Source organism: Parasteatoda tepidariorum, chromosome 7 (assembly GCF_043381705.1).
Source record: "Parasteatoda tepidariorum isolate YZ-2023 chromosome 7, CAS_Ptep_4.0, whole genome shotgun sequence".
Lineage (NCBI taxonomy): Eukaryota > Metazoa > Arthropoda > Arachnida > Araneae > Theridiidae > Parasteatoda > Parasteatoda tepidariorum.
The window spans coordinates 68,543,763-68,571,228 of NC_092210.1; the positions used below are offsets into that span (position 1 = coordinate 68,543,763).

The 27,466-nt window shown below is 25.8% G+C and overlaps 1 protein-coding gene across 1 annotated transcript; it reads right to left on the reverse strand.

Annotated features, from left to right (window-relative positions):
• Window positions 1-940: 940 nt before the first annotated feature.
• Window positions 941-27,466, reverse strand: LOC107438688 (uncharacterized). Its single transcript, XM_071183799.1, has 25 exons — window positions 27,436-27,466; window positions 26,076-26,090; window positions 25,378-25,395; window positions 23,775-23,789; window positions 23,145-23,162; window positions 21,984-22,001; window positions 19,178-19,195; window positions 16,974-16,988; window positions 16,119-16,133; window positions 15,111-15,128; window positions 14,436-14,450; window positions 13,597-13,614; window positions 12,242-12,256; window positions 10,662-10,679; window positions 10,257-10,271; window positions 10,100-10,110; window positions 9,765-9,780; window positions 9,641-9,658; window positions 7,999-8,013; window positions 7,165-7,182; window positions 5,608-5,622; window positions 4,729-4,746; window positions 4,438-4,452; window positions 2,350-2,387; window positions 941-1,054 (listed from the first exon to the last, which is right to left on the reverse strand). Exons 1-24 carry the CDS (start codon window positions 27,464-27,466, stop codon window positions 2,362-2,364), a joined length of 414 nt encoding a protein of 137 aa, XP_071039900.1. The 3' UTR covers window positions 941-1,054; window positions 2,350-2,361.

Genomic DNA, 27,466 nt, shown 5'->3' on the forward strand with positions numbered 1-27,466 from the left:
ACAATACTTTGATAAAACCTCTACATCCAACACTTTGCCAGTGTCTACACTCGTGGCAGAAACAACCCCATTCAATGATATGAAGACTCGCTTCCGCCAGGTTTCGTCAACTACCACAGCTACTTTATTATCTTTATTATTTTCCAGTTTTCTTTCAATCGCAGCTTCTTTCGTAGATATTTCGGAAACTTGCAGTACATGCATTTTTTTTGCTCACTGTACTGACTGTCTGGTATGTTAGTCAGGGAGTTGACCTCTTGTCAAAAAGGTCCCGGATTTGAATCCCAACCAGATGTTCTTTCCATCTTTTCTCTGTACTATATGTCCTTCATGCTGCTAGGCTTAATTTCAGCCCTCCAAATATGGTGTCCCCTGAAAGAGTGGTCAACACATCTGTCCTTTTGATACCCGAATAACGAATAAGACAACGTTTTGATACCCGAATGACAATGTAAGGGTGGACATTGGGAAAAATAAGAATGCAGCATGTCTAATTTAAAAAGGTAAACTTCAGTCATCTTTGTTTAAATTTAATTATAGTTATTTTAATCGTAGCAAGTTAATTGTTTTTCCAACAAATTCAAAATTTAAAAAAAAAACATTTTCTATAAAGTTCTTGGTTTTGAATCCAACTTATTAAGAATTACTCATGTTTAAAATCCTTTCTGGGTTCATTATTCAGAAAAACTTATAACCATATTTTGCTTGCCTGCAACCATATTTTGCTTATCTCTTTAAAAATGACTTTTATGCTTAAATATGAACAGCTTCAACTATTCATAAAATAGCTTTACTCAGTTAAGAGTAAAGAATACTCGAATATAAAACTTTACGCAACAAGATTTATTTTTTTTAATTATTTAAAAAAATGAGTAGTGAAATCAAATGTGATATGTAGTGAGAGTTCAAATTATTAAGTAAAATTTAAAACAGCAACAGATTGTTTTTTGGAACACATACTTTATTTATTATTGAAGTTGATTTTTTACATAGCATCCAATTTTTAATTTAATACTTCTTGTTTCATGGAATGTCTTGAGCATGTCTGGAAAATCTGGACAAAATAGGTAATTTCTTCTGAGCAGACATTATTAAATTTAACTACAAATATTTCATCACAAATTTTTGGATCTATAAGAATTCATAATTTTCAATGAAAAACTAAAATATTTTTTCTGTTGAAGTTTTAATCTACTATCATTTATACCATTTCACAAAAAAATTAGATGTCAAAAATAAAATTTCAATAAAGGTTTTAGAACAAAGCTGTTTTCAAACAATAAAATCAAGTGCTTTCATGTGATATTAAATATTAAATAAAATATATGTTAATTGTTGGTTAAAAGGATTCAAAGAATTCAGTTGATTTCAAAGAATATTTATCAGTTTTATGTTTGAAATTTTTCAGTTGATTATATTTATTCTTAATTTATCTTTTGTATTTTAATTTTTTTATGCTTCTTTAATTAAATGTCAACTTCTTTAATTGAAATTAAATTAATTATTTATTCTAAAAATTTATATTTTTTTCTGTATGATTTTGAAGACTTACTTACGTAAAAAATAAATTTTTAAGTTGAAATAGTACGGGTTTTTTTTCTAAGTAAGAAAACAACAATATTTTACTACAACATAAATGAGTTTTTTTCCCATTTGCCACATGCAATTTAAGGAATAATTTAAAAAATTAAAAAAGAATGGGAGAAGTAGTAATTTTTGTTTCATTGGATATGTATTTTATTGTTAATATTAGTGCCCAATCAGTTAGTCAATTAATTAGTGCTCATTTCATAATAAGTGTAAAGTGTTATGTTTGTGTACTACAGAATTATTTTCAATTATTTTAATTTTTTATAATTCAAAATTTGCAATTTCAGCATGTAACAAGTAGTCCGTGAATTCAATTTTGGTGCTGGTGCTTTCTCGAGCAAGACTTGTTCAAAATTTTCTATTTTCATTACCTAATATATTCTGTTTGTCTCTAACAATAAATGATGCAGATTTATATGAAAAACTATTTATTTGACATTTAAAATTGCATTATTTTTTTCTTTTTAGCCATAATATTTCACACTTCAATAATTATTCTGTTTCACATTCATTATAAAAATCATTTCGATACTTCACGGGTTTGACAGGAGTGAGGTAGAAGTGGATTAAAGTTTTCAGTTATGTTTTGAATGATACATTTTCACATGCGTAAGTAGTTCCAAAACGCCCCCCGAATTCAAAGAAAAACATAAAGAAATGAAACAAGAAATTAATAAAATAAAACAAAAGTTGGTAGACAAACGAAAAAGTACTAAAATTTATAATATTTAAATATACTCAAAATGAAAATTTATTTACCATATGTCGTTCTTACAAGCTCTTAAGTATATCCAAAGCTGAAATTTTAAAGAAAACATGAAGGTAATTATTACAAGAACTAATATATATACAAGTAATTATAAATTTTCCTTAAATATTTATAATTAAAAAAAATTCTAGGTTTTAAATACATTTTGAAAGTAAATATTTGTTTACCTAGATTATTTCATTAAGATTCTTCGGAGATCTCAAATTTGATGAACTATCTAAACTCAAATATTTCAAGTAATGCCAGTTGGAATATTGCAAAAGTTTGCATATTTGCTTCAAATTTCTGATGGTCTTTAAATTTTACTTCTTATATAAATTACATGGTTTTGAAGTATATTATTTCTCACAAGATCTTCATTGTTTCTTTTAATTAAAATATGTAAATTTCAATGTCATAAAATAAAAAAATCAGGAATTTTTGTATTTTTATTCATATTTTATGCAATGTGAATACTTATTACTTTAAATATTCCTTATATTCAATTTATTTATAAATATTGTGAATCTTTTGTTGCTCTTCCTTACTATTTTCCGTCTTTCAACGTATGATTTAGAAGTAAAATAATTATTAAAAATAATATTTCATTGCATTAAAGTCTAAATTTTTAATCGCAGAGTCACAGTAAATTACATAATATATTTACTCGGAATTATTTTATTTTATGATATATATTATGCATGTTATGGAGCAATTTTCAAATTTATAAAAAATTGTTCTTACGGAGAATTCAAAGTTTTTCGCTACTTAACAATTTTTAACTGGTATAGATATAATAATAACTTCGCTAGCTACATTAAATTCTTATTAAAAAAATGCAACACATGAGCTTTTTTTGTTGCTCTTCTTGGAATCATAGTAACCCCCCTCCCACTTCCTCATTCTTTCATATGTGATAGTTACATACATAAAAATTTCATTTAAACCATTATAAATTGTTACGTCTTATTTTTTACTCATCTTGTTTACTCATCACTGTACTACAAGATAACCATTTGAGAGAATATTGCTAAAATAAGAATATCGTTTAGAACTCATCAATCATATTTTTACTCTCGTGTTTCAGGGTGAAGCATGCTTCAGGGTGTTTCACAAAAACTGTGCGTGCACATGAACATTTGCCCAATACAATATTTTTTCTTAACGTGTATGTTTTGAATAAAACGAAATTATCGAAATAAAATAGGTAATTTTTTTTTAAAAAACGGTGAAAGGTAAGTATTGTAAGTAAGTTTACGAATGCATAATCCTAAAAACATTTTTATGTCATTGTAAACGTAAAAAAATGTATTAAAATTTACTTCAAGTTGGAAATATTGAAAACTGTTCACTGAGTTGTTTACGTTTTCTTAATACAGATACAATTCATTGTTATAAAGTTGTTCTCAATATCACCCTTAATATCAACACATGAGCTTTTTTCTCTTTTTTGCTCCTTTTCTTATCATAGTAACACACCTCTTCTCTCATTTCTTCTTTCTTTCCTATGTGATAGTTACATACATAACTCTTTATTTAAACCATTAAAAGTGTTGCATTATAAATTGTTCTATCTTACTTTTTACTCACCTTGTTTATATGTCACAGTACTACAAGATGATCATTTAAAAGAATATTGATATAATAAGAATATCGTTTAGTTCGGCAAAAATTTTTATTTTTCTTTAAGAACAGTTTTGAAATAAAAAGTTTTTCTGATTTATGGAACTCATCAAACATAGCTTTACTCCAGTTACGTGTTTTTGGGTGAAACTTGTTTCAGAGTAATTCACGAAAACTGTACGTGCACATAAACATTTGCCCAATACAACATTTTTTCTCAACGTGTGTTTTTAGAACGAAACGAAACGATCGAAGCGAAATAGGCAAATTTGTTAAAACGGTAAATATTTTAAGTAAGTTTTCGAATGCAAATTCCTAACAACATTTTTGTCTCGTTCTAAACGTAAAAAAAACATATTAAGATTTCCTTCCAGTTGGAAATATTGAAAACTGTTTACTGAGTTGCTTATGTTTTCTTAGTACAGATACAATTCATTGTTATAAAGTTATGCTCATTATCAACCTTTGAAACTTACCTTGGTCTAAAACATCTAGAATTGAAAATGATTTGAATTAAATTGCTGTATTTACGAATTATTTGAAAAATATTATTAATAATAATAAAATTTAAGTAATTATATTTATGTGATTATCAAGTTCTACGTCCGCAATTCATAAAACTAACAGTCTTTGGAAAACAAACTCATTCCTTATATAGTCATTTATTTTAGGAGTAAAAAGATTTGAGAAGTAAAATTTTAAGTTTTCTATTATAGAGCTTTTAAATTCCTAAGCATGGAAAATACTTTAAATTTAAAAATACTTACCATCAACTCCTCCGACGGCTGTAAAATATGAAAAAAATAGTTAATTAAATGGTTAAAAGAAATATTTTTTTTACATTTTCGTATTAATTAAAATCTTTTTTTGTGTAACTTTTCAAAAACGACGTTTGTTAGGTACGCTTATGTATTCAATCAAAATCAAATCTAAAATCGAAATGTGTATGAAAACGTACTCCATTGATTTTATGAAATAAATTTTTTTTTATTTATATCTAGTTTCAATTTATTTAATCAGCTTTCAATCTGAATATTATTATGTATTGGAAATTTTACATTTTTTTGAATTTTTTTATTATTTTAAGATATACTAATTTTATAAAATTCAAATGAAACATAAGAATACGTTTTAAATAAATAAAAATGTCCAAATGGTGTAGGAGCTAAATAATTTCTCACTCTGAAATTAGAAATCAAATGTAACAAGGTGTGTTGAATAATTTTGTTTTTCATTTCATTCTTTGTACCTCGAGATTGTCATTATATTATATAAGACTTTGGATTAGGATGCAAATTTAAGTGCAGAGCAGATGTCAAAAATTTTGAAAATGTCTTTGTTTGCTAAAAATTCAAATATTGTAATAAAAATGTAAATAAAATTAAAAGAAAGGTAAACTGTCAAAATTCGGAAGCGCTATTCTATTTGGTGATTTGACAGCTTTTTATTTTAAAACTGTATATAAAACAATAAATGTTGAAAGTGATTCTCATTCAAGGTGTTTTTTAAATCTTCTCTTTCATTAAATGACATTTTCATGACAAATTTTCTTATGAAGTAATTATGAGTATTTTCTCTAGTTTTTAGAAAAATAATTAATTAAAAGAGAAAGATAATGTCTGCAATTCGATTTAGCAATTACTTACCGCCGTCAGCAAGAGCTGTAATAAAAAATGGAAAACGTTGGAAAAATATTTGATCATTTAGAAGTACCATAATTTAATTTTCTTTTAAAATGTGGCAATTTTCTACTTTTCTGTAATTTCTTTTATTCTATTAACATTCTTAAGATTTCAATTTTGTGAAAAAATTATAAAAATTCATAAAATATGACACACTAAAATATAACATGATTTTGGCAAGTTCAAGTAAGTATTCATTATCAGTTCATTATAAGTTAATTGTAAGTTTAATTATAATATTATTACATTATGTGCGATATAAAATTAGCAATATAATAAAAATTTTACAGTATTACTCTTCTGTTGAGCAGAGTCAATGTTAATTGATAATTATGCTGAAGGCAAATTTAAGTCTTCAGATAAATTTATATTAATTTACTTATTTTAATTACTTCTGATCAAATCAAATGCTCTAACTTAAATTCCTAACTCATTCCTTCACTGTTTAAGATGGAAAAAAATATGTATCTTGGTATTTTACTTTAATCAAAAGATTCTATTTAGAAACCATATCAAACTATAGTAAAAGCTACGTTTGCAAATATTTTTTTTATCGTGAAACTAATTTTTATTGTAAATTCTTACGAAACCAAAAAACTGATATATCATGATTTTTATAGTAATAGTTACTTTTAAATCCCTCAATCAATGTGATTAAATAAATACTACTGTAAAGACTATGGTATAAAGTTTTATGTTTGAAATAAAGCTTACGCTGAGAAAAAAATTTATGGTTAAAACTTTCAGTCAATTACAGGTAAAATTTTAATTTTTCTAACGCTATGAAAATACCAAAAATCTTCATAATTTTCAGATGTGCTTTAGAATTGATTTTGGTGGTGCTTTTTTATAATATGTGATTAAATTTGGTAAGTGTGGTAAAGCTCGGCAATTTTTTATGATAGCTTAGAGCATGTCATGAAAGCCATTTATTCGGTTAAATTTACTTTTCAGGTTTGTATTTTTTAATAAATGTGCGTTTATAAGCATTATAAGTATGAAAACCTGAATTTCCTGTAAATTGTTACTAAGTGAACGAAAAAAATACAAAATGGATTATTTAATGACCTTATATTTTTGCTCTATTACCCTAAACAAAGTTTTTTTAGCAGAAATGTCGTTACCATACAGTACGGATTTTTTACCGGACTTTTTCTTAGTGTACGGATGCTGCCTTGAAGGTGTTTTTTACTTTTTACAGTAATTTGATATCAAAATCTTTACATTCAGTCTAAGAGAATTCGTTTTAAAATTTTTAAAATTGTGAACATATAAAATTTTAAAATTTTGCAATTTTTTTTTTATCTCAAATAATTACGTTGAATTCTTATTCAACACAACAAACTATCCCAAGCAAAACATTAGCAAAAGAGGTTGTTGAAATTGGGTTGTTGAACTAGGTTTTTAAGAAGACCTGTAATTTCTTTTTTTAAATAAAGTTATTCATTTCCCATTGTTTTCCTTACTTTTTAAATTTTATTTAAATTTTAAAATACCAAATTTTAGTATTTTCATACTTACCGCCGAGTGTATCTGCAACTGAAAGTGAGAAAGGAAATTATAATTCTAATTTCAAAAAACCAACTTAATATGGAGAAAAAAATTTATTATTTTTAATTTCCTGCCAAAACATCATTGTTAAACTTCGCAAAAAACTTTTTTTTTATTCCAAAGACCACCCGGATATTGACTTTCGTCATTCGGGTATAAGAAGGATAGATTTGTTGAGCACTCTCTCTCTCACATGGGCACCACATTCGGTGGGCCCATGTTGCTCCCACATTAAGAAGAACAAATAGTTATGTGAATAGGAGAAAGGAACATCAATGCGTTATCAAGGATTCGAGTGCTAGATCTCGAGGTCAGTTCCCTGACCACCATACAGTCGACCGGCATCTTCGCAAAACTTTAAATGCATGAGTATGTATCCCTTTTACTTGATTTATAAACAAAAAATTCTGCTTTTGATACTGCAAGCTTTTATTAAAAAGTAAATCTGCTTAAATGTAAAAATAAGAAATTTTTCATGAAATAGAATTGTTTAAAGTATTCAAAATTAAATTGATTAAGTATATGGGAATTACTTTTTTAAAATGATTTAAGAAATCGTTTGCAGTTCAATTTATTTATTTGCTTATTTATTTAAAAAAAATAAATTTGAGTTAAACTTAAATACTGTTAAAAATATGTATTTTTCTAGAAATACATCTTGGAAATATAAATGATTTAGTAATCAAATATATACTGAAAGTAACGTGTTTTTAATATCAAAATTCTATAATTCAAATTTAAACCAACTTAAAGTACAAGAATTAAAAAAAAACTTTCACATAACAGACTAATAATTTTACTTACCACTTGTTACTGTCGCTGTAAAAATTATATTTTATGTAACTTTATATCATTTAGATGACAGTTTTTTGCAGTTAAAATGACAAAAATTGTTCTTCCCAAGATATACCATGTATGGAATTAGAAGCATATTTTTTTCCAATTGTAATTTTAGATTTCTAAAAGAAGGCAAAATTCTCAAAACGTAGGGACTTAACTTTCATATATCATAATATTCCCTGTTATAATATATCCTTATATATTAAATAATATCACTGCACTTATTAATATCAATTTAATATAGTTTGCGTGTTTTATTTAAACTTGCTATCTTACGAATTTATATTTGTTTGTATTCAAATATATTATAATATTATTGTGTCAAATTCATCAAAAAAGATAGTTTTCTAAACATAATAATAGGAAATTACGACGACATCAATTAAAATCAAAACATTTGCCATACCTTTCATATAAATTAAAAAATTTAGTTAAAAAACTCCCAGAAATGTCATTACTACTAATTTTCAAAATATATAGAGAAACTCTAAAAAGGTAAATACTTATACATCTATTTGGAGTTTAACGGAATATTGCCCTTAAAGAAGATCTATCGACGTAACACTTAAAGCTAATTAAAAATTTATTTTGCATTAAGTATCTGATCAAAACTGCCACAGTATGGTAAACTTTACAGTGTTTTGGGCTGTAGGGGAACGCCAAACAGAAGGGTAATTTTTAAAAAAAGAGCTATGTTAATGAATTTGGTAAAACTAACAAACATGATTTTATAATATGTAACAAAATTTGGAAAATGTGGTGAAATTCGGCTGTGTTATTATGACATCTTAGAGCATGGCGAAAAAACTATTTATTCGATTATATTCGCTTTTGAGCATTTTTTTACTAAATATGTGGTTTTAATAACTATAATTAATTAAATGTCTTTTAAAGGTTTGAAAACGCAAATTTTGTTATTTTTAATTTCGGATAAAGAGTTACTATACAAATGGAAACATTGCCAAATATTTTAATACCATATTTTTTTTTTATATTTATAATTAAGGTATATTTTACTAAAAATATCTTTAACCAACAGTATGGTAAATTTACCAGATATTTTTTGGCTATATGACTGATGTTTAATTTTGTCATGGTTTCTACGTTTTATTTAGAGAAAAGTTTGATACTAAGCGTTTTATTCATGAGAAATTTTTAAACTTCTAGGTTCAAGCTTCTGAAAATAGTATATCCCAAGATGGAGTATGATAATTACTATATTCTCTTTTTTAATTTGTTGCATTTATAATACAAACCTGACAAAACTAACGACAATTTATGGATTATGCAAATGTTTAAGATTTTGTGAAGTACTGACATTTTAATAATTGCTATTTTGCCACGGTTATCATTCTAGAAATAAAGTAATTTTTCTGATATTAAAACTAAACAAAACAAACAAAATTGAACAAAAAGTTAAACATTCAATTTCAGTATTTAAATATGAAATATACTTTTTTTTATTTTTCTTCCAACTGAAATGGTATTCCTACTTAAAAAGAGTTTATTTTTAGTTATATTTTCTAATTGTATATTAAACAAAATCAAAATCTAGAAAATTTGAGAGTTAATTAGGAAATTGTAGAAAATAATCGAAAATACTTACTACCAGCTACGTCGGCAACTGTAAAAAAGCAAAGAGAATTATTTGTTCAAAATTACGATACACTATACAAAGGGCCTAAATAAGCAGTTAAATTAAAAAATCTCTAATACATAAAATCACATACGTCCACCAAGGATATCTAAAGAAGTAAAAGTATAGACAACATTTTATTTACAAATATATCTGTATATATATATTTAGATCAGTACAACAATATCAGGAACTATAAATAGAAAATTCTTTTACAATAAACATCTGAGATATACTCACCACCTGATATAAAAATATAGCAAAAATGTAATTATAAGTTCAAAGTAGCAAGCAAACATTTATGTTTCGTATAAAGTATAATGCATTAATATATATATATATATATATATATATATATATAAAGAGAGAGAGAGGGAAAGGAGAGATATATTCAGTAATATAATGATGTGAATAATATGAAATATAATTACCAGTTTGGACTGCAAAAAAACAGCAACGTATTTTATTATGTAATTTGATCTAATTTGCAATTTAAGCATGAAGTGATATGTTTTAAAACGTATTAGATAAAATTACAATTAAATATGAATGAAAAATTTTACATTAAATCTTCCAATTTATTTACCTCCTTCAGCAATCTCTGAAAAAATATGTGCAAAGATTTTTGATTTAAATTTATTGAATCAATACAATTATTTTTATAAAAAATTTCATGTGTGCATAAAAAAGTATTGGGAAATAGTTAATTTATCAATTAAAAATTTTAGATACTGTACAGGATTTTCAAATAAAAGTATAAACCATTAGATGGTTAACCATATGATAATTGAACATGATTAAACCACTTAGATGATTAGTTTAATACCTAACATAATTCAATAAATAATATTATATCCAAATTTCTGCAATAAGTTGAAATGGAAAGATAAATTATGTATAAAAATCTGGTGTTTAACCAAGCTTTAGTTCGCTATATTAATGTATTACTTTAACCATAGTGATTAATGAAAAAGGTAATTTAGAAACTTACCGTCAGCATCTTTTCCAACTGGGAAGAAATGTTAAAAGAAAAGATAAATTATTTTTAAAAAATCATATCATTACTAGCAACTAAAACAAATTAACAGCATTCTCGATTTATTGAGCGGATTTTCAACTTATTATGAGCCAGTTGAAAAGGTACGTTAAGGCCTCATTACCCTCCTGACACACTATCTAGTATCATTATTTGTAAGAGGAAATGTTTTTTAAAATAGAAAAATAAATAAATTGATTTAAAGAATTAAAAACTAAACAATCCTTGCTAATTATATTGGGTTACTTTCCTTTATTTAGTTTTGAAACTGATTTTATAGACTTTTATTTTTCCCCCAGAATATTTTTGAATTATCAGAATTTGAAAAAGTCTTCCGATTCTTCTAGACATGACTTTATTTACTACAAGAAAAGTAGTTAAGAAAGCTAAATGCAAAATTTATAGCTCACAATATTTTGAATTCAGGTCTCATAGATAATATATTTTTCTAAGAGAGCTTTTTTCATCTAAGCTGTTTTTTTTAAATATGCAGCTTTGAAAAGAAATATTGCAACAAAAGTTGGTTTTTGAGATGTAGATAAAATCTGTCATCTTTTCAATTTGAACTTAACAATTCCAGTTTAATATTCATATTTTTTTTCTTCATATAGTTAGTTGCAATAGTAGCTTATTGTTTACCTTTAATTGACAATTCTTTGTAATCTATAATTATGTTTTCCAATCCCTTATTAATGGTATTATTGTCAAGATACTTTACAAAATGACAGTTGTTTGTTGTATAAAAACAGTTGTTTTTAGCATTTCAATAAAATGATTTGGCAATTTTTGGCAATTTTAAAAATTTTAAATTTCTATTGTGTTATTTTTTTTATTTTAGTAGATAAATTATTATAAGAAAAATAGAAATTATGTTAAATATTCTTTCATCGTTAGCTTCGAACCGGAAATCTCGTATGTTGCAGATATTTTTGATACTACTGGAATTTACATTTCTTAATCATTCTGTAGTTTACATATCGTAAGAATTATTTGGGAATAACTAAGAAGTAATTCTATCAGGTTTAAAATAAACTATCTCACTATTTTTATATATGGCTATATTTTTGAAATAATTATTTTAATTAAGAAGTCAAAATCTGTAGAGAAAAATTTCGATCCATATCGAAATTGAAAGCATGCGATTATTTTATTCAAAACAATAAACAAATAAAAATATTTAATCAAGCTTTAATTTTAAAAAGAATAATGGAAGCATTTTAATATATTTATAATATATTTGAATTTTAATGCAGTTCAATTTTCTAAAAACGATGGACGTTTTTAACAAAAAAGTGCACTTTCATATGAAACTTATTTATAAACGGAATACACATGCTAAATTTTCTAACGTACTTTGGTAATTTTTGCCAATTTAGCTAGTTATTCCACCTCATAGATCAAAAGATTGTAGCTTTTATTTCACTTTTTAAAAAAACTTAACACAAAATTACTTGAAAAGAGAGAATTGAAAAACATTTTTTTAAATTTATAGGAAAAAATAGCTAAAAAAATAAATATAATGCATAAATAATTACTTCCACAAGCAAGATCTGAAAATAATCATTTTCTATTTTACATTTGCTAAATTTGTATGCGCAAGAAATAACAGAGTATTGTAAATTATTATATTATTAAACTAATTAAATGTATCTGTATTCAATCTACCATTTTTAAATAATCAAATAATAACTAATGCACATCTACTTAACATGACTGTAATATAGAAATTCTGAAATATGTGCTTTTGCAACCAGTTATTGCATTTTCTTAAATTTTTATTATTGCAAATATGATATTATGCATCGCAGAATTAAAATATTTAAAGATTTTAAAATCCAAAGCCTCTTTAATAATTTCTAGGCTTCAGTAAGCGGATAAGAGCGGATTCCTGCAACAAATTTGAAAAAAAAGAAGAAACAAAAATGTAAAATTCTGCCGTTTGGCCGTGAGATTTGTTTAGGAGAAAATAATAATAACAAAAATATGCATATTCGCCTTGTTTATGACGAAATAGTTTTCGTATAATCATGCAACGTAAATATAGAGAGGCATACTAAGTGTAAATTCTCAATAACGAGTAAATGATCTGATTTCCTGTAATAAATAATGAAATATTTATTCAATATTTGTGTTCATTCAAAGCATATAATATTTATAAATTTATAAATTTCATTAGTATAACTTAACATTTAAGAGATAAAAAAATCTTCTTAGTGTAATTTTATAACATATTGCTCAGTTTTAATACCAGTAATTAATATTCAATTTCGTTTTTTTTTCTTTCGTGTATTTTTATGTCAAATATAATTTCAGCTACTGCAATAATTACTACAAGCTATTGTACATTATGTGGAGTTCTGGATTACGCATTAGTTTCTAATGATAATTCATTGACAGTAATGGTGCACCACAATTAAGATGGAAGAGCAGAAATCATTGCATTCGTACCCTATTCATAACGTCCAAACCATTCTGAGAGATTTCTGGTTATGTTTAAACAGAAGACGTTGTTATTTCAAAAGATAAGCAAGTGCGATTGGAGAAAGTGCTGTCCAATCAGAATACATATTCCTCGCCTAACACTTTGATTGGGTGATATTTAAATTCAAAATTGTACTGTTATGGTCTGTAATAATCTTTTTTCAACTTTATTTTTTCACCGGCAGTAATGGTCAATAAACTATAATTAAAAAATTTTACTTAATTTATCCAGCGGAATAAAGGTTCTCTAATCTTATAAAGAATATAAAGAAAGCAAAGAATAAAAAATATAAAAAAAGCAATATAAAGAAAGCAGATCGATCAAACTGTTCTTTCTCCGCCTTCCAAACCGCTTATAACATCTATTCGTAACTTAAATTCTAAAAAGAATGCATCAAAATGTTCTTACCATCTATTCCGTTTCCAACTAGAATAAGTAAAATTTAACAATAAATATTGGTGAATGGTGGTTTACAAATGGTATTTTTATACTTTCACTTAGATCAGCATTGTTTACTCAAGAAAATTTATATTAAGTACTGGAACTACATTATTAATCAAGCAGACAGATTCATAATAAATATCGGGTACATTGTTAGTTTCTTTAACTGATTATTGAAAAACATTTGCAGAGTAATGGCAAAATGAAATCGATTTAAAGAATGTTTTAAAGTATTAAATGAGGATTTGAGGTTGATGAGGAATGAGGAATTGAATCAGGAGAATTGAGGTAAATAGGAATGTCGTAATTTTCCAATTATACTTCACTGTAATGGCCAGTTCAAAGGCATAGAAACAGTTCATAATAGGGAAGTGCCTCTTACGATATCTGACGACCTTCCTGACCATGCTTCTTATGCCATTTTAAATCTGATACTCAAGGCTTACTCACTTTATTTGTCGTAGCATTTTCGTGATGCTCTGTTCTACATAACAATTTTAAACTGGCACGCGTCGACGGAAAAAAAATAGACTAAAAATTTAACTTTAAAAAATAAAACTCTTAACATGGAGAGGAAAAAACATTGCAAACTTAAAATCAGTGACACGAAAGTATCAAGCATCTGATGAAATATTTCATGCAAAAAAAAAATCCCAGCACAATTTATAAAATGCTAATTAAATTAAAAAGATCATTCATATTCTTTTCCTTTCTTTTTTCGTGAACGGGGGAGAATTATTTTTTCTTCTGCCTCATTCTATTGCGGGAGTCTGAAATGAAATATTTAATATAAGGAGAATACTTACGCCCATGATCCACATCTGATATTTGCAAGAAAATATACAAGAATATTAATAATACACCATATACGTTACGATAGTTTATTTAAAAATTGAAAACAACATTTATGACAGCAATTTATAATGAAGTGCGTTTTAATGCTTAATTTATCTTAGAAAAAAGAATTAGAGCTTATTGGCAGAATTTGAAATAAAAAAAGTAAGTAATTATAGTTAACTTTTTATGAAAAATGTTAATATTTCACAAATTTTGTACAAAAATTTGAATGAGTGAAATAATTAAATTAAACAATTCATTATATTTTTTGACCAAATCTTAACAAAATATAAAAATTTGCATTTAAAGAAAAAACAATTTTAAACATAAGCGACATTTCGCAAATTTTCTCCCTGGTTTAATGTTTAATAATATTAATTAAGAATCAATTGACTTTTATAAAAGAAAAAGTACTTGTCTAGTCTACTAAAATTTTTATTGGTAAATGTTATTTTCAATTAAATAATTCCATTTTAATTTATTTAATACATTTAAATACATTCAATACACAAATACTATGTTATGGATAAAATGATATTAATTCATCAATGGATATGTAACTCTTCTTTCATATTTTGAAACATTGCCTTATGCAAATGAAAGTTAAATTTTGTTGAAGCATTAAATACTAAAATATTACTTACTGTCAATTAAGCCTTGAGCTGAAATATCATTGAAATATGCATTTTTAAAATGAAAGGGAACATAAAATATGTTTTTCAAATGAAAAATACATTTCATTGACCAAAATTACGTTTGTATGAAGAAAGGGAACAAGAAAGTTGAGTACATTTTCAAACATAGTTTTGCCAAGAAACACTTCATTGGATGATTTTTCTTTTGTTTAGATTTCTTAAGTACACTGTAAATTACTGTATCGATCAAATTTAGAAGTAAAGTACCGGCACTTTGGGCTCATTATCCGTAAAGTCTACTTTTACCGTTGCATATTATACAGTAATAAGTATTTAAATAGAGTAATTTAACGATTTTACGGTAATGACTAATGAAAAAATTTCTGTTTATCACATTTCTTGTTCCGAAAGATGTTCCGGTTAAAATGAATTAAACGATTAAAAGGTATCGACACCTTAAGTTCCGATAATTTTATCGTAATTTTATCTGGAGTTCTTTACAGTATCGTACAAGTAAAAAAATTTACTAATAATCAAAATATATTATTCAAATCCTATTTTCATTTTGGATGATAATTTACATTGGTATTAAAGTTATCTGAAAATTTTCTTAAATTCTTTATACATCAAAATTCCTGACCTATAGCTTTTATTAAAGTTAAAGTAACACTATTTAAATCTTACACTTCTTTAACATGCTTTTTTTGGACAAAGAAAATTTTATGAAATTCAAATTTTAGCGTCTTAAAAGGCTTTAAAAAAAGCGTACTTTGAGACGCAGTTTAATTTCTCGTTAAATGCAAAATACATTTTCAAATACTACTTTATACAGAAACAGAATAATAAATGATTTATGTTTCAACAGAAAATATATTTTAAGCGTTACTCAGTTTATGCAATTTCTCTTTTTATAATTTTTCTGAACAATGAGAGTATGTAAAGTGAAACTTGAGTGTTGCTTTCGTAGAAATATATTTAACATAGCATATATTCAAATATAAAATTTAAAAACCTTACCAGCATGTCCAACATCTAAAATATGTTATTATAATCAATAATTAATCTCATGTACATCACAAACTCCAGTCTAATTGTCAAATTTTTTTTGCAAGATATACCACCGTATAGATATATTTTGCAAGATATTTTTGTTAAAACATATATTAAGGGGGAATATATATATATATATATATAATATTATTGCAATCATGGTTGCGCGACATTGCGTGTTAACAGGTTATTATTAATCGTCACGAAAATGAATTTCCGGTACTTAAAATTACTTTAATGACAATNTTGATGCATTCAAAACGCATGTTTTGGAGTTACCTCAATCGGACTGGAAAAAGTGCTTTGAAAATTGGTTCAAACGCATGCAAAAGTGTATTGATCATCATAGAGAATATTTTGAAAAACAATAAAACCAATTTCGATCCTACATATTTTTTTTTTCATTATTAGGCCAGAAATATAAATAGCAGCCCTCATATATATATATATATATATGTATATGCATATTTGCTCCTGTTAATTTTTTTGTTTAATTTTTTTTTTACCATATTAACTTTTTTTTTAAGTTGATTGTTTAAAGCTCCATTGTATTCACATTTAAAATTAGGAATTTCGAATAAAAAATATCCGAATTCATACAAAAGTCTAAAATCTCGACATTTTATCATTAACTATAATTAAAAAATCAAATTCAGATGGAATTTTTTTATTGCAACTTTCAATCTCCGTACTTTCTACAATTTCTAATTTTATTTTCTTCTTGTTTTCTTAACTACAAACTTAACTATAAAATAATTTGACATCAATTTAAAATTATTCAAGAAAAAGAGCAAATAATTTTTTTTGTAATATTATACTTACGATCAACAGCATCACCTGTTAATTAAAATAATCACATACAAAAATCAATATCAAAATTTTAACTCTATTATTTAATAGTTAGCAAAATAATTTAAAATCTAATTCTTAGTTAACAAAAATGGGTGCCCTATAAAGACTCATATTTTGTTATTGTATTCAAAGGAAAAAATTCTGACACCAATTTAAATGTTTTTCAGCATTATTGTTGGAAAAAAGCAAATGCATCATTAAAAATTTCTCTCTTTCTTTTTCTTTTATTTTTTACTACTTTGTAATACTTTTCACACTTGCAGAAAAATACATACACAAAATTATTTTTTTAAGCAAACAACGTGACTTTGCAGCAACTTTTAATAAAATAATATACAATTAAATTCATATCATTTTAAATTTAATTTCTTTTTCGTTTCAGTAAGACATAATTTATATTGTTTTGGAAATTTCATCTTGCTTTCCATAAATAGAGAGTAACCCTTTAGATGTTCTTCCGAGAGTGAGAATTGCTTTTTTTAAAAGCATATCATGGTTACTCTATTAGCGACTGACAAACGCATGGTTTAAATGAAATATTAAATGGCATTAAAATAAACATTAAGTAAGCTGTTTTTTTTTTCATTTTAAAAGAAAAACTCCGAATTTTGAAATAAATAAAAAGTTGGTACCTCGAATAACAGTTAGTTACAATAAGATTTACAAGCCAGAAGCTTAGGTGAGCTAGTAAAATTATTCCAATAGATGGGTAATATCTTTACTACCTCGCATACACAAAAGGGAAGAAAATGTCGTTCTAGTACTTCATTACTTCTGAAAATATTTATTTCCGAAAGGGTTTAATTACAACTGACAAAATCCTAAAAAAAAAAAAATTAGTCTGAATTCCTATTCGAAATTTGTGGAAATTTGTAGAAGTAAAGATAGTAACGAATTTATTCACCCTGTGGGGGCGGAATTATCGAGAATGCCAACCTTCATCAATCAAGAAGCACCTTTTGATAGGTGAAGGTTGGCATTGTCGATAACTCCGCCCCCCACATTGATGGGGGAGTATTATGGTGTAACTACCACTACGATTATTAAACATCAATTCACTGGTATATAAGACAAGCTAACTTGATTCAATCACGAGATACCTTTTGATACATGAAGGTTGGCATTGTCGATAACTCCGCCCCCACATTGGTGACCCGGACGTGATTGGATCACTCAGTAACGCCCACTTCTCAAAAATCTTGACAGTACTTCGTTTAATGATCCACATTGAACAGTTGATTTGCTACTTGTGACTGCGACATAATCGACCTCCTCTCGCTGCTGCTACCCAGTCTCGTCTCGATTAAACACAACGTCTGCCTGCATACGCTCGACTGCTAATGGTAACACAGGAGCGACTACGACAGTGAAGTTAATACACCTCTCACATCCAGCACTCAAAAATAGGGTGACCTTAAAAACCAGTTCTCCCAGTCTTTCACAAGTACAGCAACTAGTGAGATCCGTTCATCGAATTCTGTCCCCGATAAAATTCTGGTGGGGGAGCATTGCGGCGTAACTACTACTACGATTATTAAACATCAATTCACTGGTATATAAGACATGCTAACTTGATTCAATCACGAGGTACCTTTTGATAGATGAAGGTTGGCTGTCGATAACTCCGCCTCCACAACCTTTAACGCAAATTTTGTAAAAAAAAAAATTATATTTAAATTATGCAACAACAACAAAAAAGCCTTGCATCATGGAATAAGTAAAACGAAAATGCAGTCAGACAATCAGAATTATAAAATGGGATCCAATATTATCACTTGCGTAATTTTGTTATTTTTTTTCATTAAAAAATTTTAGTAAAATAAGAAGATAAATTTAAAGTAAAATAAAAAGATAGAATTAACATAAAAATACAATTTATTATTTTTTTACCTGCGACTCCCAAGAGANGATAACTCCGCCCCCACAACCTTTAACGCAAATTTTGCAAAAAAGAATGATATTTAAATTATGCAACAACAACAAAAAAGCTTTGCATCATGGAATAAGTAAAACAAAAATGCAGTCAGACAGTCAGAATTATAACATAGGATCCATTATTATCACTTGCGTAATTTTGTTATTTTTTTTCATTAAAAAATTTTAGTAAAATAAGAAGATAAATTTAAAGTAAAATAAAGAGATAGATTTAACATAAAAATAATTTTTTTTTTTACCTGCGACTCCCAAGAGATCTAGAAAAATACACGTATTTACTAGAAAACTGAATATGTTTTTACGAATAAAAGTTATTGCTGTGTTATTTATATTTTTAAATATGAAATATTAGCACATTTTATTTGCAATATTTTTTTGCTTTGCATTTGTATTTCTCAGATAATTTTAATACTCATTTTCTTCGTTTATAACAGAGGAAAAATAGTTTTGTCACTATGCAATACTGTATATATTTTTTTTAATTTTGAATAATAATATAGTTGAATAATATGTGGAATAGCACTACAAAATTAGTTTATTGTTCAAAATTTCAAAACGAATTTCAATAATTATTTATAATACTATTTTTTGCGTAACAAAATCTGTTGCTAACGTAGAAAGCAGAAAACTGTTGAAAATATTTTTTTCTTCAAAATTTTCCTTTTAAGGTAATTATTGAAATATTATCTGCCTAAAGTAGCTCTACATTTTACCATGTACACATAAAAATATGAAATCTCCACAAAAATAAAAATTTATGAACTGACATTCTTAAGGGGCAAAAAGTTAAATCATAAATGATATTTACATATTTGAGTAATATATAGGCACTTTTTGCTGTAAGATTTACACTGTATTATTTAATTTAGTTTCTTTTAAGTAAAAGTTTTTCTTCTTTGAAAAAAAAATAATTTTGTGAAGGAAAAAATTAAAATACTTTTATATTTTGTGGTTTACTCGCTAATGTCAAATTATGGCGTGGCATTTTTCGAATATGTTGTAAATAATAAAATAAATTTTTGCACAAAATTGGCTGCATTGTGTTGCATTATAAATTCACTACGTAGATCTGTGTACTGACAAGCCATCTATCAAACTTTACTAAATTGTTTTCAAAAAAAATATGTGCAAATAAAAGTTTTGGATCAGTGCTTGCCTAGACAATAGAATTAGGCATTCTTAATCGTCCCTCAAATAAATAACGCGTAACAAAGCCAAGCGTGTTATTTTTAGAGATAGTAAAACTTTTATGCTTTAGGTAAGAAATAGAAAGCAACAAACTGAATGCATAGCGAGAGACACAACTTTGTAATTGCTATTTTTTTTATTTGTTTAACAAAAATTTTTGGTAGAGAAGTTGCTTATAGATTTGGAAATTACAATAATCAATTTTAAAAAAAACTCATTGTTCTTCTATTCATGACTCTTTTTTCCAGGCAAAAAGACATTTCTCAAATTTTAAAACAAGAAATAGTTACGCCAGTAATTACATCTTCTTACGCGTATGCGATTTTTCATCATTTCACTACTTAACAAATATCAAGTTTATCAGCACTAGTCCCATGTAGTGAGGGTAGTGTATACAGAAACAACCTTTAAAAATATTATGGAAAAACTAAACAGCAATTATTTTAAATATGTTTGATTGTTTTTTACAAATTTGCAAAAAGTACCCTTCCAAGATCACGTGTCGGCTGGACAGTTATATGAAATTATGTAGTGAAACATTTTTCTTTTTATGCATTTAGCAGTGTATTCATAACTTTTTAATCTTTAAGAGAGTAAGGAGCTTTTTTGCCTTTGATTCATTTACTACGCCTTGTGAGTTAATCTGATGATATAAAGTGCCACAACGGAAGGAATCATATAATTTTATAACTTACTCAGGTAAGTATTGTCACAATAGTACTGTGATTATTTTTGAATAAATGAGAAAGTTCTGCTATATATTTTAGTGCATTTCTATTTCAATTAAGTATTTATTTTAATGGTGCCAGACAAATAAAGTGTTTTCACACAAAATATAATTCAAAACTTTCGATAATAGCTCAATGGCTTTAAATACCAAGTTTATCAAATTCAAATCTTGTAATTTAAAGTAAAATTATATGGAAGCATACATACACTGTTAGAATTTTCATTCTAAAACTAGGATAAAATAATCAGCAACAGTCTGCCCATCCGATTACCAATAAAATTTAAACAACAGTTATTAAACATTTTTTCTCGCAGTTAACAGTTTGATTACCCTTTTATTTATGGTTAATTGACTATTTTGCACGAACGAGGTAAAATAACAATTTAATAAACTGCCATTTAACCATTTTTTCCGAAAAATTTCTAACTGTGTCTATGGCGCTTATCATGCCAGTTATCATAATAAGTTTTATATTAAAATAAGACAGAAGCACTAAAGAAAAAGATAACTCATAGATTGAAGTTGGAAATAAAGTTAATGCCACTGCACCGAATTTATTTATAAATATTTCTTCAGATTATCTAACTAGTTGCCTACATTTAAAATGTAATTTTTTGCACCTTTTCGATTAATGTATTTACCATTTTTAATTACTGATAATAAATTTTACAAAAAATTTTAAACCTAATATTAAGCAAAGTATGTTTAGATATAATACACAAAACTGCTTATGCATTAAATACAAAATTTTATCTTTTCTCATAATTAACTTAAATTCCGCAAAAAAAAAAACAAGGTAAATAGTACACAAAATATTTAAATATCACAATTGGGTATGTGCAACTAATCGCATATGGCTGCGTCTAATCATCACATGGTTGTGTATGGCGTATACTGTTACAATTTAAAGGCTTAGGTGTATTAAAAAACTGAATAAACTTTAGCTTCTGATTTATTTGTATAGCTGTAGGCGATGCTACGTCTACGTGTCGAACCTGATTGGTTGACCAACGCGTGACGTTGTTTGCAGGTATCCAATTACAAAATGCAAATAATAGTTTACTTTGCGTCATAGATAATTAGATATAGTTGTAATTTGAATGCTTAAAATTTTAAAATGAACTTACTTCCATGTAAGGTGACATCTGAAGCCAACAAAGAAATATTCAGATTAGCATTCATTCAAAAGAAAATTTTTATCTTCTTAGCTACATAATTAAGTTAATTATTAAATAAACACAAACAACATTATATTGAATTAAGGATTCCTAAAAAGATATAAATATTTATTTTCAAAATGGAATTATTAAAAAATTGTTTTTAAGATTATGCTAAGTCAGTCTTATATTTATAAGTACTTCCGTTTGTACCGAATAAATTCATGTACAGTAGAATACTTATATTATAATTTATAAAGAGTCTTTTAAGTGTTTCTCAGGGCAAATTTTTCAAAATCTAACGAATCTATTAATTTTTAAAATCTTGTGCATTCCAGATGTTTTTATTATTTCTTGCAATTGCTTATTTATCAGAAAGTCAATATCATGAAGTTCTTTTACATAATATCTTGCTTTTTCATATTGCTGGTTCCGTTAAAGCCCGTTAAAATGAAATTTAGGCAGGAGCGATGATATTTTTTGACAAAGAAAATGTCATGAATTTATAAATATTGGATATGTATATACTGTAAATTTTGGTAAATAGAGCGAAATTATAAGAAATATATTTCTAACATAATTGTTATTAAATTACGCTGTATATACCTGTACTCAATGAAATTCATTACAATGTTCAAATATACAGAACATTTTCATTAAGTATCTGAAATTTTATTGTCACTATTATGATCTCATTTGTTTAATCTGCTTTGAAACCTCTTCTTATGGCATTATTTATCGAAATAGGCAGTACTAAGAACTGATCGTAAATGAATAATTTTGTTCATAATTTATATTAATCGATCCAAATAGGATAAAATATTTAACAGTGATTGTACTTAATAAAAAATCATTGCACTTAATGATACTTATTGAAAGTTTGACAGCTTTTTTTACGTACATTTCAAACTTTATATAGATATATAAATAGCTTGATTATTTCTATCAACGTTTTTGTATTTTGAAAGTGATATTTGATTTTGTTAATTTTGTTTAAGAATATGCAATGATATGCGGTCTGTTTAAATGAACCATCCTCAAAACAACTTTATTTACAAAAGGTTTCAATGGTACTATAACTTTTACTTGTTACTATAACAAAAATATGCAACATAATAAACATCTTCTTACCGCTTATTACGCCTTCAGCTGGATAGTACATACAAGAATTTTGTCATTGAATAAAGGGTATAGATAAATAATTTCTGAATAAAAACATTTTCAGAATAAAAAGATAATACATGCAGACGATACAACATCATATTTTCACACCAGTTAAATGTGATGATTGTAAACATTATATAAACTAAGTGATACTTAAACTCACTCATTTACTTTTTTTAAAATTTTTTTATTAAAAGAAATATAGTATGTTTAGAAAACAGGAGTGAATCTAGAATGAAATGTGAAATTTATTGTTATACATAGCTAGCGATGATTGTTAACTTATGGAAAGTATGAAAGTATGAAAGTAACTTATGGGACCATATACATCTCAACGTTATAATAATGCTTGAGGAAAAGCGTTAATAATATTGCCAATTAAGGACTCATAAACTCAAAAGTTAACTTATTTAAACATTAGCCTAACGTGACATAAAAACTAAAAATGATGCATTCATCTAAAAAAATATTAATAATTCATATTAATATTCCAATTCATATTTCAAATACTAAATATCGGTAAACAAATTTCTGCTGAGGGTGATTAAATATATGTTTTTAATTATTTTGGACATATATCAATAAACTTCCACTTACCATTATTAGTAATTCCTATAAATAGGAAAAACTTCTTCTAGATTAATAATTTTAACAATAAATAAAAGAGCATAGAAAGTTTTTATAAAAAGTGTTATAGAAAGCATCTCGGGGAATTTTTTTTTTACTACTGCAAAATATTTCTTATTATTAGACGCTACAAATAGTAGTCAATAATGAAAATTTTAGAATTTTCACTGTGATAATGTTGGATTTATTTACCTGTATATTAGAGCATAGTGTAGCATTTAAGCCAGTAATTTGAATATCAAGGCTTGGAAAAAGACGAATAACCCTCTCAAACCATGATTACATCGTTTCATTTTTGATCTTTTTACTATCTATTTTGCTTCTATTTCCAAATTTAGTTAATTGCGAAAATTTTACCTTACAGTATATAAAACATCAATAACACAAATTATTTCACTTTTTAAGATCTTATTATAACTTTTTTTGTAAAGATTACTTTTAAAAACTTTACTAATTTACTGATTTACTAATTTAATACTTACTTTACTAATTTACTGATTTACTAATTTAATACTTACTTTACTAATTACTGATAATTTTACTAATTAACGAGGATAAAATATATCAATGATATAAATGATAATTAAATGAAAAAATATATTACCGATTTCATATTTCAAAGAGTTTGAAAGATTTCTTTAAATCATTTTAAAATATTTTAAAATTTAATAAATTTCTGAAATACTGCCACAATAAAACAATTTCAGAATTTATAATAATGAATTAAAGAGATAGTGCAATAAAAGCATGAGACCTCGGAAAATTTTGATCTAAGATGAACTATAATATCGTTCCTCAAAACTGTTGCATCCCTTATAAGGATTAAGTTAAACTATAATATCACGATAATAATTGCTTTTAAACTTGAATTACGATAATATGCAACATATTCAATGGAAAGTCAGTTAAATTTTGCCTTTATTAAAGTTGAAATAAAGTTTTCACGGTATTGTATCTCCCATAGCAACGACTCAAAATTAGTTAAGAAATTGATGAATAATATTTCATGTTTTAGAAATTTTTGTTTCATTTATTTGTATGGTCGATTAGTTATAGTTCGTCATTCTAAAATTCCTGATCCATCTTTAAATATGTAATCATTTTACTGAGATAGCTTTTTTTTTATTATGAACTAAAAAAAACTCAAAATTTACTATTACGAAACAGAGATATATTTATAACTTAATGAAGATTTTTCTTAACCTGGATTCAGATAAATATAATTGTGATTTCTAGTATGATACTACAAAGTTTATGAGTTTTCTGTACAGACAGACTATACGCAAACTGAATTATTTTCTAAATCTGGGTATTCATTCAATTCGTTGCTATTGACATGTAAACAAAACGCTGTTAGATAAAATTATATTAATTATGTATTTTATCAATAAAAACATCTTTGTTTTTGCGTAAAATATCGATTTTTAATTTAAAAAATGTCTTAAATAAAAATCTATCAGGAAAAATAGCACTGAACATCTTTGTCGGCAGTAAGAATCTGGAGTGTTAAGAGCAGAATAACTAATGAGTTATGAAAGATTCTTTTCAGTTAATAAAGCAAATTATTTCTTACCTGAAATGCCTCGTTCCACTGTAACAGAATATAATTTGCATTGTATTTAAAATAAAACAAAGATATTTTCACTTTATACTTTTTAATACTATAGTTAGAACTACTTAAAATTAAATTTTTCAAAATCATTAAATTTTTAAGACTTTCGTAATACTCAACTAAATTTTATGGAAACTCCTATGCAAAGTTAATTTCTAAGATCTAGATTTGTAAAAAGTAAATTTTCTTTTATTTAATGGATAATGCACATTTCACTTTTTAAGATAATTTCTATATGTTACCATCATCACATCTTCAGTCCATAGTAAGATATTATATCTTAGACTCATTATATTTTAGACAATCTCCAATGCTTCCTTTCAGGTGTGTAATGCAATGTTGTAGAGTTTGAATTATTCAATAAAACTTACAAAAATTAACATTGTATTATTTAAATAAACAGGATTGATTACTATCGCCAATATTGTCTATCTTCGATACAATATTGCGAAATTTAATAAAGTAAACGTATCTGCTTAACATTCGAGATACAATTTCAAAACTTTTAGAGCTTAAAACTAAGAATTTCCTTACTACAAGATGAGTATTGAAATTAATACTAATTCATTTAATTTTTTAAAATATTTTTCTTCAAAAAATATTTTTTTCTTACTTGTTCTTATAATAAAGTCATTAGAAATAAAGTATTTATAACTTACATCCTCGGCCAACTCCTAAAAATATATGGAACATTTATGTATAAACATAATTCTAACAAAATCATTTAAGGATTTATTAAACATACAAGAAAATTTTGTTCAAATAATCTATTCAATAAATCTTTCTGAAGGTAAACTTTTAAAATTTAATGGTTTTNATATATTTAAAGTTAAGTTATTAAGATTGGTTGGTCTGCTACGCAATGGCTATGTTTCTGAATTATGACTTTTTAATTGGCTTAGAGGTGCAGGTGCAGGAATATGCTTGTTTTTTTTAACTTAGTCTTGTTTATTTCTAAATAAATTATTTCTCAATAATTTTGTTGTTGTTGTTGTTAATTTACGTCGCACTAGAGCTGCACAATGGGCTATTGGCGACGGTCTGGGAAACATCCCGGAGGATGATCCGAAGACATGCCATCACAATTTTGATCCTCTGCGGAGGGGAATAATTTAATAATTTAGAACAATAATTTAGAGCATTTTACAGAAACATTTTTATATTGAAGCAACTTGCATATAAATTAGGATAAAAATTATTGTTAGAAGATTAAGTAACTGTTTTTAAACATTTTTCTAAAACAATATGCTTAATAACTATTTTTATAGCTTCTTTAGTCATAACTAAAAGAAGAATTTCCTAAATCGATAATTAAATTCTAATATGATAGTCATCAGAGCAATAATCCACTTTAAGGAATGAAGCATTAGCAAAGAATTTAAAAAAGTTTTAAAGGAAAAGTATATTTTAGAAGATATTTAACATTTAAACAAACTGTCAGGAATAATGTTGATAGAATAATTTAAATTTTTTGGTATCCCACTATGGTTCATTTAAATAAAATGCTGAGTAGCACCAAAATGAAAGAAATTAAATGCTTAAGGCAGTACATGTAATAACTTACCGACTAGAGCTCCATCTGTAAGAATTATAAATGTAGATTAGTAAATATTTACAGTAAGAATATAGAATATTTATTATGAAGAATACTTTATATTTATTTGCGCAAATGTAGAAAATGGGGAAAAAATATTTCTTACGATTTCTAATCTCTTGATGAACAATAATTTTAAAAAATTATAATGGAAACTTTAAAAAAAATATAATTATTTTTTATATTTATATTTTAGAATAAGTATTTAAAGTACACATTGATCATACATTTACATAAATATCAAGAGCTTGAAATTATAATATTTTAATTATTATTTAATTTTTTCAAAATATTTACTTCAAACTTATTTCTTTGCTCTAATAAAAGTTCCAATTTATATCATGAAGATGTGCATATTTAAGAAGTGTAATATATGTTTTTTTAATGGAAAAATGTCTTAAAAATATTTTTTCGTGATCACTTACCCTGGCAATTAGTTTCTGTAAGAACAAACAT